Genomic DNA, 15,205 nt, shown 5'->3' with positions numbered 1-15,205 from the left:
CATGGCAGGGGTGGGATGGGGGAGCTTCGAGGGTCCCTTCAACCCAAACTATTCAATGATTCTATAAAAGGAAACACATAGGAAAGGAGAGGTGGCCCAAAATGCTCCACAGGCTTCGCAAACTGGTCGGGTGGGTTTGGGTTTGTTTGTGCTGGGTTCATGCCCTGATTTGACATTCGGATTAAAGGCTGAAGGAAGTCAAATAATAGCCAGAACCTGACATAAAAATTAAGTAGAAGGGGTAACCCAAGCAGAGTCAGGCAAGGAGTTTCACTTAATAACACCCCTGATTCAGCCTCTTTCATTCCCTACAATCCCTAAACTCTTTACAAACCTGCAGGTCCTTTGGCTGCCATTGAAACAGCAAAGGCACCCAGTCCACATAAAATAAGTGTGAACTGGGATCTCCATGGTTTTTTAACCCATACCTGAGAGAAGTGAACCCTACGTGGCCAGAGGGCACATGACACAGGTGAGATACATAAAGCTTCCAGTAGATAAGGTCCTCTTAGAGAAACATAGAATCGTTTTGGTTGGGAAAGACCTTTAAGATCATCAGGTCCAACTGTTAACTCACCCCTGTCCCTGTCCCATGTCCCTGAGAAGCTCATGTCTGTCTGTCCAACCCTCCAGGGATGGTGACTCCAGCACTGCCCTGGGCAGCCTGTTCCAATGCCCCACAGCCCTTTGGGGAAGAAATTGTTCCCCACATCCAACCTCAACCTCCCCTGGCGCAACTTGAGGCCGTTTCCTCTGCTCCTGGCGCTTGTTCCTGGGGAGCAGAGCCCGACCCCCCTGGCTCCAAGCTCCTTTCAGGCAGTTCAGAGATCAGAAGGTCTCCCCTCAGCTCCTGTTCTCCAGCTGAACCCCCCAGGTCCCTCAGCCGCTCCATCACACTTGTGCTCCAGCCCCTCACCAGCTCCGTTCCCTTCTCTCCACTCGCTCCAGCACCCCAAGGGCTTTCGTGAGCCCTCCTGTGACTTGAGTGCCCCTGGTGCCACCATTTTGTGTGCTGAGATGATCCCGCCACCCCCTGGGGCCGCCATCTGGGCAGGAACAACCCCAGGTTCCAGTATCGGTTGGGAAATTACATATTAGAGAGCAGTGTAGGGGAAAGGGACCTGGGGGTCCTGGTGGACAACAGGATGACCATGAGCCAGCACTGGGCCCTTGTGGCCAAGAAGGCCAATGGCATCCTGGGATGTATTAGAAGGGGGGTGGTTAGTAGATCGAGAGAGGTCCTCCTTCCCCTCTACTCTGCCCTGGTGAGACCCCATCTGGAATATCGTGTCCAGTTCTGGGCCCCTCAGTTCCAGCAGGACAGGGAACTGCTGGAGAGGGTCCAGCGTAGGGCAACAAAGATGATTAAGGGAGTGGAGCACCTCCCTTATGAAGAAAGGCTGAGGGAGCTGGGGCTCTTTAGTTTGGAGAAGAGGAGACTGAGGGGTGACCTTATTAATGTTTATAAATATATAAAGGGTGAGTGCCATGAGGATGGAGCCAGGCTCTTCTCGGTGGCAAACAATGATAGGACAAGGGGCAATGGGATCAAGCTGGAACACAAGAGGTTCCACTTAAATTTGAGAAAAAACTTCTTCTCAGTAAGGGTGACAGACACTGGAACAGGCTGCCCAGGGGGGTTGTGGAGTCTCCTTCTCTGGAGACATTCAAGACCCACCTGGACATGTTCCTGTGCAACCTCACCTGGGCGTTCCTGCTCCAGCAGGGGGATTGGACTAGATGATCTTTTGAGGTCCCTTCCAATCCCAAACATACTGTGATACTGTGATACTGTGATCTTGAGCCCTGAGGTGACTCTGGTGCCCCTGGGGCCACCATTTTGTGCACTGAGCTGAGGGGCCCAGAACTGCCCCAGGATTGGCGGTTTGGCCTTCCCAGGTCCCAGCACAGGGACGGTCACTGCCCTGGGCCTGCTGGCCACACCAGTGCTGGCACCAGCCAGAATGCTGGTGGCCTCTTGGCCACCTGGGCACACACTGGCTCATGTTCAGCCGCTGGCACCAACACCCCCAGCTCCTTTTCCAGCCGCTCTTCCCCAGCTGCAGCGTCCATGGGGTTGTTGTGACCCAAGTGCAGAGCCCAGCCCTTGGCCTTGTTGAACTTCAGACAACTGGCTTCTTGAGACCTTCTTATACAAGAAACAAAATACAACCAGTGCAAAAATAAGCAGGGTGATTTCACGGGGGGCAGCCACAACTGCCTTTCCCAACCTGTACCTGTGATGTGATGATGGAATGAGTAGGCACAGCTTAATTAGATACAGAACAACATGTCCACGGCCTCTGGGATGGCTGCAGTGATTCCCAGATATCCAGACTATATCTGCAGCAAGGACGATGCCACTGCTTGTGTAGTAACTGCTCACTGCCACAAAAATCACAGTTTGAGATACTAAGAGAAGCCAACACATCGCATGGGTTTAATTTGGCATCTACTTTGCCTTTACTCCGAGCTGTAAAACACTTCACAACCAGCTGAGAAATCCCTGCAGGATTAAAAGAACCGAAGGCTGGACGGGCTGGATAAACGATTGAAAATAATCTCAAATTTCACTTGTAGTTTAGAAACCCACAAACACACAAATAAACACCCGTCACACCATCAACAGGCATGACATGGTTTAAAACCATCACTTGCCTCGGTACCACGGCACACTGGTGAATGACTCGGGTGTTGGTTTTTAGCTTGTTGGCTCCCCAAGGACTTTCCTAGAACATTTTTCCCTCCAGACACGGATGCTCCATGTGGATATCTTAAGAAAGTGGCTACTGAACGATTCTGAATATTGCCACCACATCAGAGGTGCTTTAGCTGTCTTGGTAAGTCCTATGTGGACGCACACATTGATCAGCACGACCTCTTAAAAGAGATTAAAGAATAAAATAACCAAACTTTAAGACCTACCAGAGAGGTGACCTAAAAGAGAAGGGGAAAAATATGAAGATGATGTCAATAGGAACTTGTAATTTTATTCTCAGTTATTCAAGGTGTCATTTGTTTTTACACTGGAAACTTCTTTAGCATTTCATTATTCCACCAGTTTAAGCAATGTTAAAACTAGAAACCTAACAAGGGATTGGAATTTGCACCAAGAGGGAAGGTTTTTCACCCCAGATTACCAAAAGGTGCACTTTCCTAATACATATTGATCTCTAAGGACATGCATGTTGGGCAGAGGAAGCTTTTCTTGTAAGACACAATACAAAACCTTTATCCGATCAATCACAGGGATGAATCCCACAATAAACACCTCTAGGGCTTCCCTGAGCTTCTTAGTAATTTCACCTTTCCAATACTTTAAACACAAAAATCAGAATTATAAAGAGACAATCTCCCAAAGAGCAGGATCTTGACAATTCTTCTGTCCTGTCCTATATGACACAGCACAGCAAACAAACAAACAAACAAAGGGGTGTGAGGGGGAACAAACAAACAAGTGATTTGCTGGTCACTATTAAAGTGCATTCAGCTCCGCCTCAGCTCTTCAACCCTGTTTTATTTTATTTTCATTGTATTTTATTATTTTCCCTGTCCCCGCTGAGGCTGAGCCCCATTGTGCTGGCTGGGGAGCAGGAGGTCTTGCAGGCGACAGATAAGTGGTCATTTGCTCTCAAGCATTAATTCACAGCATGAAGAACGTTGAGAGCCCTGAATTAGCTCCGTGCCGCATTAGATAGCGGATTTTTTAATCTTTGCTGTCATTCATAGGAGGAATTTGCTCACATCACAGTGATAAGACTCTCCACGGGGACATCAGGGAGCTCCATCCCCTCGGTACCACGTATCCCGTAGGTTACTGCACTCAGACAACACGTAACGTCTCATCTGGAAGGCAGATGACAATTTTGCCTCTGCTCATACAAATGTCACCCTGAAGGGTGAAATCGCCGATGGACAAAGCTGCAGTCGCACCTGCTGAAGCCAAAGGATTCCAGCACACGGCTCAGGGCTGGATCCCACTGCCAACCTCTGGAGAGGCTCCAGCGTTGAGCGAGAAACTCAAAACAGGGTAAAAAAGGAAAATAAAAGTCTCAAAACCCAAGGTAAAGCCTTTCACGGGTGGGTAGACACCTCTGGGATGTGGCCTCAACAGACTTTGGGCGTCATCGGGCAGCAGCTCGGCCACTTATTGCACATAAAACCAGCCGAGTGTGGCCACAGCAGCTCAGAGCAAGCGGAGAAGTATTGTTTGGGACCAGCCACCTTGGACGTGCACAGAGACCTGCTTAGGCTTGAAAGCTAGACATGGTGACATCCTAGAGGAACATTACAGTAAGAGCTGGGTCACCTTCAGCGAGAAAAAGCCACCTCTGACCTGGTAGCAGTTTGTCCTCGCTGCTGGTGTTGAGCCAAAGCCTGTTGACGCTCATGGCAAGTCAATAACCGGTTACAGTGCCTCTAATTAGTCCTGGGCTTGCTGGGGACTTAATTTGCCTCCAACTAGAGCATGTGGGTCTCTCAAGCCTCGTCCCTTGGCATTAAGCTGTCGTCACTTGAGCTATTAACGCTGAGGTGGGATCCAGGGCTCCCATCACGGAAACACAGATGTCTGGATCCGAGGGCATCACCTCTAAATCCCTTTGCAGCCAGCAGAGACAGGCGCTCCCCAGGAATATTGTGTCATCCCAGCGCGGGCATCTAAAACAGGACAGATGAATCACGCTCCAGAAGTATTTATTTCCCTTCACTGACTGCAAAGGGAGCCTGGCGAGATCGTACGGGGATGCCTTTAAGCTAGAGACAGATAAAATTAGGCGAGATTAATCCCTCTCAAAGAGCGTTACAGCCTCAAACATAGTGACAGTCTAACAGATCACCCCAGGAGAGGTTACAATTTTAAGCCAGTGCTATTGAGTCTGCCAGTGATGAAGAGGAAGGGCTGTGCAGTGCTGCCTCGTAAATACTATTTACACCAGTTCGCTTAAATTAAAAGGAGTTTCTTGGGGGGGAGGTAGAAGAGAAAGAGACAGATAATTCATACTGCAGGAGCTAAAGATACCGTCCTTCCTGGCCACCTTCGCCCTTGTCAGTTGTAGGACAGGTACTGGATTAATCGCGGAGGAATATTTAGCTTGGCGATCTTCTCCAGCGCTCGCTGCCCGGCAGCTTTCCTCACCGTAACTCTGCAGAGCTGCGACAAACTCAGAGGCGTTTCTAAAAGGAGAAAAGAGGATCCAAAGTTAGAGCTGCAGCTCAGCAGATGGCTGATCTTCCCACAGAGCACGGACCTCCCACAAGGGTGACACCTGGCGTCGTCCCCGCCGTGAACGCAAACCTGGATCTGCTTGCGAGTGTTTAACCTCCCACAGCAGCCCAGGGACGGGCTTTCGTACCAGCACTGGTGTGGCCAGCAAGCCCAGGACAGTGACCGTCCCTGTGCTGGGACCTGGGGAGGACAAACCCCCAATCCTGGGGGCAGTTTTGGGCCCCTCACGCCAAGAAAGGCCTTGAGGTGCTGAAGCGAGTGGAGAGAAGGGAACGGAGCTGGTGAGGGGCTGGAGCACAAGTGTGATGGAGCGGCTGAGGGACCTGAGGGGTTCAGCTGGAGAACAGGAGCTGAGGGGAGACCTTCTGATCTCTGAACTGCCTGAAAGGAGCTTGGAGCCAGGGGGGTCGGGCTCTGCTCCCCAGGAACAAGCACCAGGAGCAGAGGAAATGGCCTCAAGTTGCGCCAGGGGAGGTTGAGGTTGGATGTGGGAACAATTTCTTCCCCAAAGGGCTGTGGGGCATTGGAACAGGCTGCCCAGGGCAGTGCTGGAGTCACCATCCCTGGAGGGTTGGACAGACGGACATGAGGTTCTCAAGGACATGGGGTAGTGCCAGTGTTGGGCTAATGGTTGGATTCCATGATCTTAAAGGTCTCTTCTAACCAAAATGATTCTATGGTCTTGAAAGGTCCTTCCAACCCAAACCACTCTATGATTCTCGGATTTTTAGGATCACCCAGTGCAGCAGCAGTTTGCAAATGCCCAGAAGGGTTTGTGAATTACTGCTCTGAGGTCCTTTACGGGTAACCAAGACAAAGGTTGATTTAAAGCCATCCTCAAACCTCAGTCAAATGTCTCCTCCAAAATCAGACAGCCAGCACAGCTAAAGTTTAACACATTCCCTTCCCCAAATGAAATTAGTTTTCAACCAGGGAATTTCTTTGACCTGACTTAACGCATCAAAGCATAAATGCTGATGCTAACACATGAGAGGGACCTGAATTCAGGAAGGACACGATTTGGACCATCTTACCACTGTCATTCAACCACAATTAAGCAGAGCTATAGCCCACAGCCAGCTGGCGTACGTGTGCCACCAACAACTCTGCACCTTTACAGGAAGATGATCAGGGATATAAAAATCAAAGCGGATCAAGAACCATGACGTGGTGCATTGGAGTCAGCAGTCACCAAATCTCCGGGGCAGGGGATCGTATCTCACTTACTTTCATAGTACTCAAAGCACTTTGCTGTGGGACTGCTGCTCCAGGTGTAATCCGACGGCTTCTTCCCTCGGTTGTCCCTTGCGTAAATGTTTCCTCCAAATTCAATCAGCATCTCCACCAGATCCACGTTTTTCACTTTGGCCGCGTGGTGGAGGGCTGTCTCATGAAGTTTCGCAGCGTTCACGTTTGCCCCTGAGGCCAGAAAGAGAAAACCAAACCTGTTCATAAAAGCCTCACTTGACCCAAACGTAATGAGTTCGACCAGGGGAAAATAATCGCTGTTCAAACACACACAAGCAGCTGGAACGAGATCCAAACAAAACAGCACAAACAGGAAACCAAACTCCTGAACAAGTTCTCAGTGCTGGCAGCACGTGAGTTTTCTTCTCTGGTTTTGTGTTTTCCTTGCAGAGAAAGGATTTTAGTCCATGGTATTGAGTAAATGAGCCGCTGAGTGTGAAACTCAGGATTGCTTCCTGAATCTGTGCAGTCCAAAGCAAAGAGCCGTTCCCAGTCATCTCAATGGAACGTTCCCACTCAAGACAAACAGTGACAACTTTGCTAATTATTTTAACAGAAATACCCCAGACCCGTGAAATGTTGCAGCTCAGACACTAATGCAGGATCAAGGAGCTTTTTGCTAAGTTTGGCTTTTATAAGCTAACAGCAAAAGGTCCTTTCAATCCCTCCAAAAAGTCCTTGCATTTTATTCATAGTTTATTAATATCAATGGGCTTTTTCAGCAGAGGTGAGCTGAACTTCACTGAATTCAAACAATGGACTTTCAGATATGTGTAGCCACACTAAACTGTCCTTATAATTAATGAGGAGAAACGGGAATTTCTGGGGAATCAATTAACGGGTGTCCAAGACAGGGAACCCGAGAGGCTGGAAACAAACTAGCTCAGATGTGTAATTTTTATATCATTAACACTCAGTGAAATAAATCTCCTCCTTGTAAGTCCATGCAAGGAGAAGAACTCCAACTCCAAATTCCTCAAAAGGCAGCAGCAAGAAAATTGGGATGTGAAACCTGGAGTGCAGAACTTTGACTCGAACATCCAGCAAATTCATCTGGGCATAACACTAACCAGACGTCCCTGAGGAATGAGGTGATTTCACCGCTGGTTTTCTGTACAACGTCAAACTCAAACATCTCTCCCTCGCACCCATCCAAAAACACATGACGGTGCTACCAAAGCTGAACGTGCGTCCAGCAGTCGATGCCGCTTTTGGGAAGAAGCTGAAACTTTGTTCTAGGGGGAAAAAGTGGTTTGGATTTTAGTAAGAATCATAGAATCATTTTGGTTGGAAAAGATGGTCAAGACCATCAAGTCCAACCGTTACCCACCCCTGGCACTGCCCCATGTCCCTGAGAACCTCATCTGCATCTGTTCAACTGACTACAGCACTGCCCTGGGCAGCCTGTTCCAATGCCCCACAGCGCTTTGGGGAAGAAATTGTTCCCAGATCCAACCTCAACCTCCCCGGGCGCAACTTGAGGCCGTTTCTTTGTGTCCCTGTCTCCTCTCAGCTCCTGTTCTCCAGCTGAACCCCCCAGGTCCCTCAGCCGCTCCATCACACTTGTGCTCCAGCCCCTCACCAGCTCCGTTCCCTTCTCTCCACTCGCTCCAGCACCTCAAGGCCTTTCTTGGCGTGAGGGGCCCAAAACTGCCCCCAGGATTGGGGGTTTGGCCTCCCCAGGTCCCAGCACAGGGACGGTCACTGCCCTGGGCCTGCTGGCCACACCAGTGCTGGTACAAAGAGAACAGGAACATCACTGGGAACATCACAAACTGGATATCGACAAGCATAGGCTGAAAACGTGCTCAAACATTAAGCTTTGCTCATATAAAGGCCAAACCTTTCACCTTTGTCACCTACATTGTACCATGAATGGATAAATGAATAAGCCCTTCGACAAGAACGCTGCTGCAGAGCAGTGAGGGGAAACGCTGCTCACAGAGCCCATCTCCTGCCCACCCAGCAGCAAACCCCGCTGCTCCGTACCTGCCTTGAGCAGCAACTTTACACAGTCCAGGTGCTCCCGGGCACAGGCCACATGCAGGGGTGTCCCGAAATGGCAGTCGTGAGCCTCCAGGTTCGCGCCGACGTCGATGAGGAGCTGCACGCACTCTGAGCTACCTTTAGAAAGAGAAGAATTGCGTCAAAAGAAAGAATCCAGGTCAAACGAGAGCATATGGCATGCTGAGATCAGCTTGACAAACAGCCTGCTTAATATTTGGGGCGAGAGCTGCGAAATACAAATGCTTCTGAGCCAACATAATACACTGTAGGACCAAGAAGGAGAGCAGGACACAAGAAACAGTGTCACATCTGCACGGCACAGAGCTAGAGATAACAGGTCTTGCAAGGAGTCAAGTCAAACAAACCTGAATTTAAGGGTGTGCGCTGAATTATCTGTTGTTCATGGAGCTGCTTGTATTGCTGCTCCTGCCCTGGGTGGATTAGATCACCTTCAAGCCCACTCCAGCTTTACTTTTCTGATGCTAATAATGTGACTTAACAGAAAGCGGGCAGTCATCAGTGGGCCTTGGGAAAAAGGCTTAATGAGGAAAAACTAACCAAGAGCTCACATGTAATTACTTGTTTGACAAAAATTCCGTCTCCCACAGCTTTCACAGTCAAAGGGAAACTGTCCAGGACAGCATATAACAAAATGAGCGAAGGGGAGGAGAGAAGAGGTATCACATCTTACAGAGAGGAAACTGAGGCACAAAATGATTCAGAGATTTGGTCACGATCATGTAACGGGGACATCGTCGCGCTCACATCCCGGCTTTCCTGCTGGTGCAGCCATGCAAGCGTAAGTTCAGGGGAGGAATTAACACTCAGATAACCCCCTGTTGCTTCCCCCGCCCCTGCTGCTGTCACAGTCACCTTGACTCTCGCTCTTACTCCATAACCCAGATCCAAACGTCCAGGACAGGCTTGAGCAGACAATGAGGGAGCAGAAAGGAGCTGGCACGTGCCAGCTGGAACATTATTTTGGCTCCCGTGGTTTTCTCTTACACCCTGGAAAGGCCCCTCCAGCTGGAAAAGGTTGAGAGAGGGACAAGGAGCAACATGGGCATCAATGCTGCCCAACTGTCCCTGGCACTTCCTTCCCACCTGACGCCTTCATCCAGCAGCTCAGAACAACTGGCAGGGCTGGGACACAACCACCGAATTAAATCAGTCTCATGTCTTAATCAGAACAATTTATCCCATCTCAACTCAGAGGAAAGGGATGCAAACTCCCCTCTGCTCGCAAAAACTACTGGTTTGGCCCAAGGTTTTCTACCAGAGCACAAAGATGCTGGTGCTTTATCTCCCTGATATCTTATCCCGTGGCCATCACACGAGATAAAAGCACCCAGCACAAGGAACGTCTTTATTCAGCTGACACCACAGAGCTTTGCGTTCTGCATTCAGAGGAAGCTGTGCCCACGCGAGGCTCAACTATTCACAAGCTGTAAGGTCCAGATGAGCAACAACAGCTTACGGTCAATTTAAGATACTTGGCAGCTGCCTTCATTGGGTGTTGTTTTGTTTTGTGGGTTTTACTGTTGTTTTTTGGTGGGTTGGTTGATTAGTTTTGGGGGTTTTTTTGTTTGGTTTGGTTTTTTTTGTTTTGTTTGTGCTTTTTTTTTGGTTGGCTGGTTTTTTGTGGGTTTATTGGTTTGTTTCCAAGCTGCAAATAACCATATAAAGACAAGACCAGGCGGGCTCACCGTTCATGCAGGCCTCGTGGAGAGGAGACGCCGTGTAAAGCGGAGGGTTCACCTTGGCGCCGTGGGACAGCAGCACTTTGACGCACTCGATGCTCCCCGAGGCACAGGCGTCGCAGAGCGGGGTGCTGCCATCAATATTCCTGGCATCCACCTTCAAGGGAGAACAAAAACGTTCAGTACCCGCAGGCTGCTGCGTGGCCGTGCCCTCTAATATACTTCTTTTAACTCTAGAAGTAGTTTGGACTCAGGAAAGAGTTGGTTGCTATGACCAGCGATGTGGCTTGCGCTGTTCTCATCACTCTCAGGCAGAGATGTACGTTAATGTCACAAGTTCAAGGTGTTATTTCCATCATTATGGTTTTTTCTCTCTCTGAAAACGACATGTCCCCCCGATCCTCTTCTGGCCCCTCGATTCAACCCATTTAGATCTAGAATCTTAAGTCATTTAAATGAGATTTCTAGTCACCCCAGGCTCTGTTGATAGTGAGGAGAGAGACCCTCTGAAGAGTCCTGCTGACCGTCCAGAAAGCCCATGGTGATGAAGAAGAACCTAGAGCTAGATGGGGAGCATCCAGATCCCAGAAATAACTTCAGACATCATAGAGTCATCGAATCATTTTGGTTGGAAAAGACCTTTAAGATCGTTGAGTCAAACCATTAACACAACACTGCAAAGTCCACCTCTAAACCATAGAATCATTTTGGTTGGAAGAGACCCTCAAGATCATCGAGTCCAACCATAACCTAACTCTAGCACTAAATCATGTCCCTGAGAACCTTGCCTATGTGACTTTTCAACCCCTCCAGGGATGGTGACTCCAGCACTGCCCTGGGCAGCCTGTTCCAATGCCCCACAGCCCTTTGGGGAAGAAATTGGTCCCCACATCCAACCTCAACCTCCCCTGGCGCAACCTGAGGCCATTTCCTCTGCTCCTGGCGCTTGTTCCTGGGGAGCAGAGCCCGACCCCCTTGGCTCCAAGCTCCTTTCAGGCAGTTCAGAGATCAGAAGGTCTCCCCTCAGCTCCTGTTCTCCAGCTGAATCCCCCAGGTTCCTCAGCCTCCATCACACTTGTGCTCCAGCCCCTCACCAGCTCCGTTCCCTTCTCTCCACTCGCTCCAGCACCTCAAGGCCTTTCTTGGCGTGAGGGGCCCAAAACTGCCCCCAGGATTGGCGTTTGTCCTCCCCAGGTCCCAGCATAGGGACGATCTGCTCGGCCTGCTGGCCACACCAGTGCTGGTCCCAGCCAGGATGCTGGTGGCCTCTTGGCCACCTGGGCACACGCTGGTTGGATCAGACCCGAACACGCACCTGGGCCCCTGCAGCCAGCAGGAGCTTCACACACTGCGTCTGCCCCCGCAGACTCGCCTCGTGCAGCGGGGTGATAGAGTCGTAGGTGACGGCGTTGACGCAGGCTCCGCTCTCTATCAGCTGCTGCAGCTGCAGGATTTCCCCCCGCCGGGCTGCTTCATGAACTGGTGTTCGATCTGCCCAGAAGCCTAGAGAGGAGAGAATAAATAAACAATGAATAAAACCATACACGTGGAGCAAATCATCTCTGCGCTGGAGAAAAGCAGACGGGGAAGATGGGCCAGAAGAGAGAGCTGGGAATGAGAAGCTTATTCCTCAGCAAGCCCATGATTTTATATCATAAAATTTAAAATGTTAACCATCCCCCGTTCACATTTAGGGGTTCCCTGTTGACCGCTGCCCTCACACGGACTGTTCTTTACAGTTTCTGAAATGCTTCATGGGACTTGCTCGAAACTTTATCCAAATAAACCCCAGCAGCATTTGTTAGGTCCAGATTCATCCCAGCGAGCTCTTAACTATTTAGCGTTAAGAGCACCGTCCTCCATCTACAATCACTGGAAACAGGACACCTTCATAAAGCAACTCAGCCCAACTGGAAAATATCTTCCCAAAAAGTCAAAACGGAGCTTTGCCAATTAAGTTCCCAGCTTTGATGCCTTCACTGAGCATCTACACCTAAATGGGGCAAGTCTGGGCTTCGCTTGCCAGCACTAGTGGACAATGTCACCTTCTTTCAGGTGTGTTTCATTATAAAGGAAGCGAGGAGTGAAGAACAGCCCAGTGGATTTCCACACAACCTTCAGCAGGAGAAATGCATCCTCTCTGAGAAAACACAAGCCTTGGTGCCCTGTGAAAGCAGGGTTTATAGGAGCTGTGTGGTACTGTATGCACATAAGTCAATACTAAAATCCACTGGTAAAACAGACTTTGCAGCTACAGTTCCTCCCCTTTGAATAAATCTCTATAAGAACCCTGTTGCATGGCAGGCACTTACATCTGTGGAGTGGGAGAAAAAGGATGATTTGCCTTCTTTTTTTAAAAAATAAATACTTTGTAATGTATTCCATTTGGACTGACCATCTCTTTCTCCGTCCCTAAACGCAGCATTTTATTTACCAGCACAAACCAGTAAATGCCAACACAAGCCAGTGGTTATGAAGAATGGAGCAGACCTGAAGAATAACATGAGGCTGAGGTTTATGGTGGACTGAAACCACCCCCTGAAGGGGAATCACTTTTTATTTGCTTGTTAATCCTCATTCCCTTTGCCAATATCCCTATGTAGGATGTTTTTCCTTCACTGGAGCTTCTCATGGTTTATGTCAGGAGAAGCAAGAAGTCCAGATGAGGATGGAGCTCACCAAGCAGCATCACTTCATCACCAACAGGACTGAGAAGAAGAACAAGTTCCAGCAGCATTTCATTAAGGGCTTATTATGTAGCCCAAAATAAACCCCAAACCTGCCAACTGCACACTCGTCAAATTTCGTCTCTCCTACTGCACAATTCCTTACGTGGCAAGTGCATGTGAAAGACAGTATCATCAATTCCTGTGGATGTGGGTCCCACATCCAGCCGGCTGTACCCAGGTGATGGAGCAGTAGGGAAGAACACGGCAAGGGCTGGACATCCTAAATCCATGGCACAGCCATGTCTCATGTCTCATGGTCAAGTGTTACTCTCTGCTTCACCAGCTGCAGCACAACGAGGGGAAAACAAATGGTTCCTGATGCAATTTGAGAGCATCCCTACCAGTGGAACCTGCCACGCAGCACAGAATTGTCCTCGCAATGGTCTTTGCTGAGGTCCGTCCCACGGTCTTTACTGCTGACCATCTACAGGGCAGACGGCCAGGCTTGTCACAGAGTCATAGAATCACAGAAGGTTTGGGTTGAAGGGACCTTCAAAGCTCGCCCAGTGCCACCCCTGCCATGAGCAGGGACATCTTCACCAGCTCAGGTTGCTCAGAGCCCCATCCAGCCTGGCCTGGGGTGTCTCCAGGGATGGTTCATCCACCACCTCTCTGGCCAACCTGGGCCAGGCTCTCACCACCCTCAGGGCCAACAATTTCTTCATGTTTGGCCTGAACCTCCCTCCTCTAGTTTAAAACCATCACCCCTTGTCCTGTCACAACAAGCCCTGCTCAAAAGTCTGTCCCATTTTTCCTATGGGCCCCTTTTAAGCACTGAAAGGCCACAATAAGGTCTCCCTGGAGCCTCTTATCCAGCTGAACACCCCAACTCTCTCAGCCTGTCCTCCCAGCAGAGCTGCTCCAGCCTCGGGTCATTCCTGTGGCTCCTTTGGCCCCTCTCCATGTGTGTCCTGTGCTGAGGACCCAGAGCTGGACCAGCACCACAAGGGGGTCTCACCAGCCTGCTGTGCCCCATCCCACGCGCAGGATTCCTCAGCAGGTGCCCAAGCAGCTCTGTCCCCTCCAGCCACGCAGGGGGAACCCATTGAGAGGCAGCATTTGGGCCCTCTGGGGTGCTGCATGGCTCCAACCCACCATCTCCCTCCAAGGAAGGAGCCATCCTCCCTCCTCCAGCTCCCCAAAACAGCCTCTTCAGATCACACACACACATTAGTTCATGAAGGAACAATGGTAACTCTCCATAGAATCACAGAACAGTTTGTGTTGAAGACCATCTAGTTCAACACCTTCCACCAGTCCAGGTTGCCCAAAGCCCTGTCCAAGCTGGTCTTGAACACTTTCAGGGTTGGGGCATCCACAGCTTCTCCAGGCAGCCTGTCCCAGTGTCTCACCACCCTCACAGTGAAGAATTTCTTCCTAATATTTAATCTAAATCTCCCCTCTCTCAATTTCAAGCCGTCACCACTTGTCCTACAACACACGCCCTTGTGAAAAGTCCCTCTCCAGCCAACTCGTAGCTCCCGTTTAGGTACTGAAAAGCCGCAATAAAGTCTCTCCGGACAAAAATACATGAAACACTTCACGAATTTGTGTGTCAGGGTTAGGGTTAGGGTCACGAATTTGTGTGTCATCCCTGCGCGGGGGCCACGCTGATCTGCTCCAATGCTTCCCCATGCCCAGAAGCAGGAGCATCCTCACCCTCCTCTTATCCCTTCCCTTTGGAGGGACCACTCGCCCTCTAAATCATCATCTCCACCCCCAAAACCATCATTTCCACCCCCAAAATCATCCTCCCACCCCCAAACCCCGTCGCTAACACCCGCCCTCGTCTCTCCCTTGCAGACCAACCCCATCCCCCGTGCCCATGAACCCCACGATCGCTCCGGGCCCCCCACGCACTGATCTCGCCCCGCAGGGAGGCGCCGCCGCCGGGGTTCGCCATGGCCCGGGCCCGCCGGGGCCGCCGGCTCCGGCCTCTCCTCCGCCGGCCTCCTCCGCCCCGCTCCGCCTCCGGGATCCCGGGCCCGGCTCCGGCCGAGGTGGCCGCCGGGAGTTGTAGTGCCCGGGCGGGGAGGCGGGGAACTGGGGACACTGGGGACACTGGTGGGGGGTGCTGGAGGCACTGGTGTGGGGGTGCTGGGGGCAATGGTGTGGGGGTGCTGGGGGCAGTGCTGTGGGGGTACTGGGGGCAATGGTGTGAGGATACTGGAAGCACTGGTGTGGGGGTACTGGGAGCACTGGTGTGGGGATATTGGGGGTAGTGGTGTGGGGGTACTGGGGGCACTGGTGTGGGGGTGCTGGGAGCAGCGGTGTGGGGGTGCTGGGAGCACTAG

General features: G+C 50.7%; 1 protein-coding gene across 3 annotated transcripts; it reads right to left on the bottom strand.

Annotated features, from left to right (window-relative positions):
* Window positions 1-4,032: 4,032 nt before the first annotated feature.
* Window positions 4,033-14,866, bottom strand: ASB13 (ankyrin repeat and SOCS box containing 13). Of its 3 annotated transcripts, XM_080361138.1 has the most exons (8): window positions 14,772-14,866; window positions 11,498-11,685; window positions 10,189-10,339; window positions 8,465-8,599; window positions 7,546-7,710; window positions 6,455-6,646; window positions 5,021-5,175; window positions 4,033-4,659 (listed from the first exon to the last, which is right to left on the bottom strand). In XM_080361138.1, exons 1-7 carry the CDS (start codon window positions 14,812-14,814, stop codon window positions 5,048-5,050), a joined length of 1,002 nt encoding a protein of 333 aa, XP_080217264.1. In that variant the 5' UTR covers window positions 14,815-14,866; the 3' UTR covers window positions 4,033-4,659; window positions 5,021-5,047. The 3 variants fall into 3 exon arrangements, with proteins under 3 accessions (XP_080217264.1, XP_080217263.1, XP_080217265.1); XM_080361137.1 differs by having other exon boundaries at window positions 4,033-5,175; XM_080361139.1 differs by lacking the exon at window positions 7,546-7,710 and having other exon boundaries at window positions 4,033-5,175.
* Window positions 14,867-15,205: the final 339 nt, after the last annotated feature.

The sequence above is a fragment of the Nesoenas mayeri genome (assembly GCF_963082525.1).
Source record: "Nesoenas mayeri genome assembly, chromosome: 1".
Classification (NCBI taxonomy): Eukaryota; Metazoa; Chordata; class Aves; order Columbiformes; family Columbidae; genus Nesoenas; species Nesoenas mayeri.
This window is presented reverse-complemented; position numbering and strand designations above follow the sequence as displayed.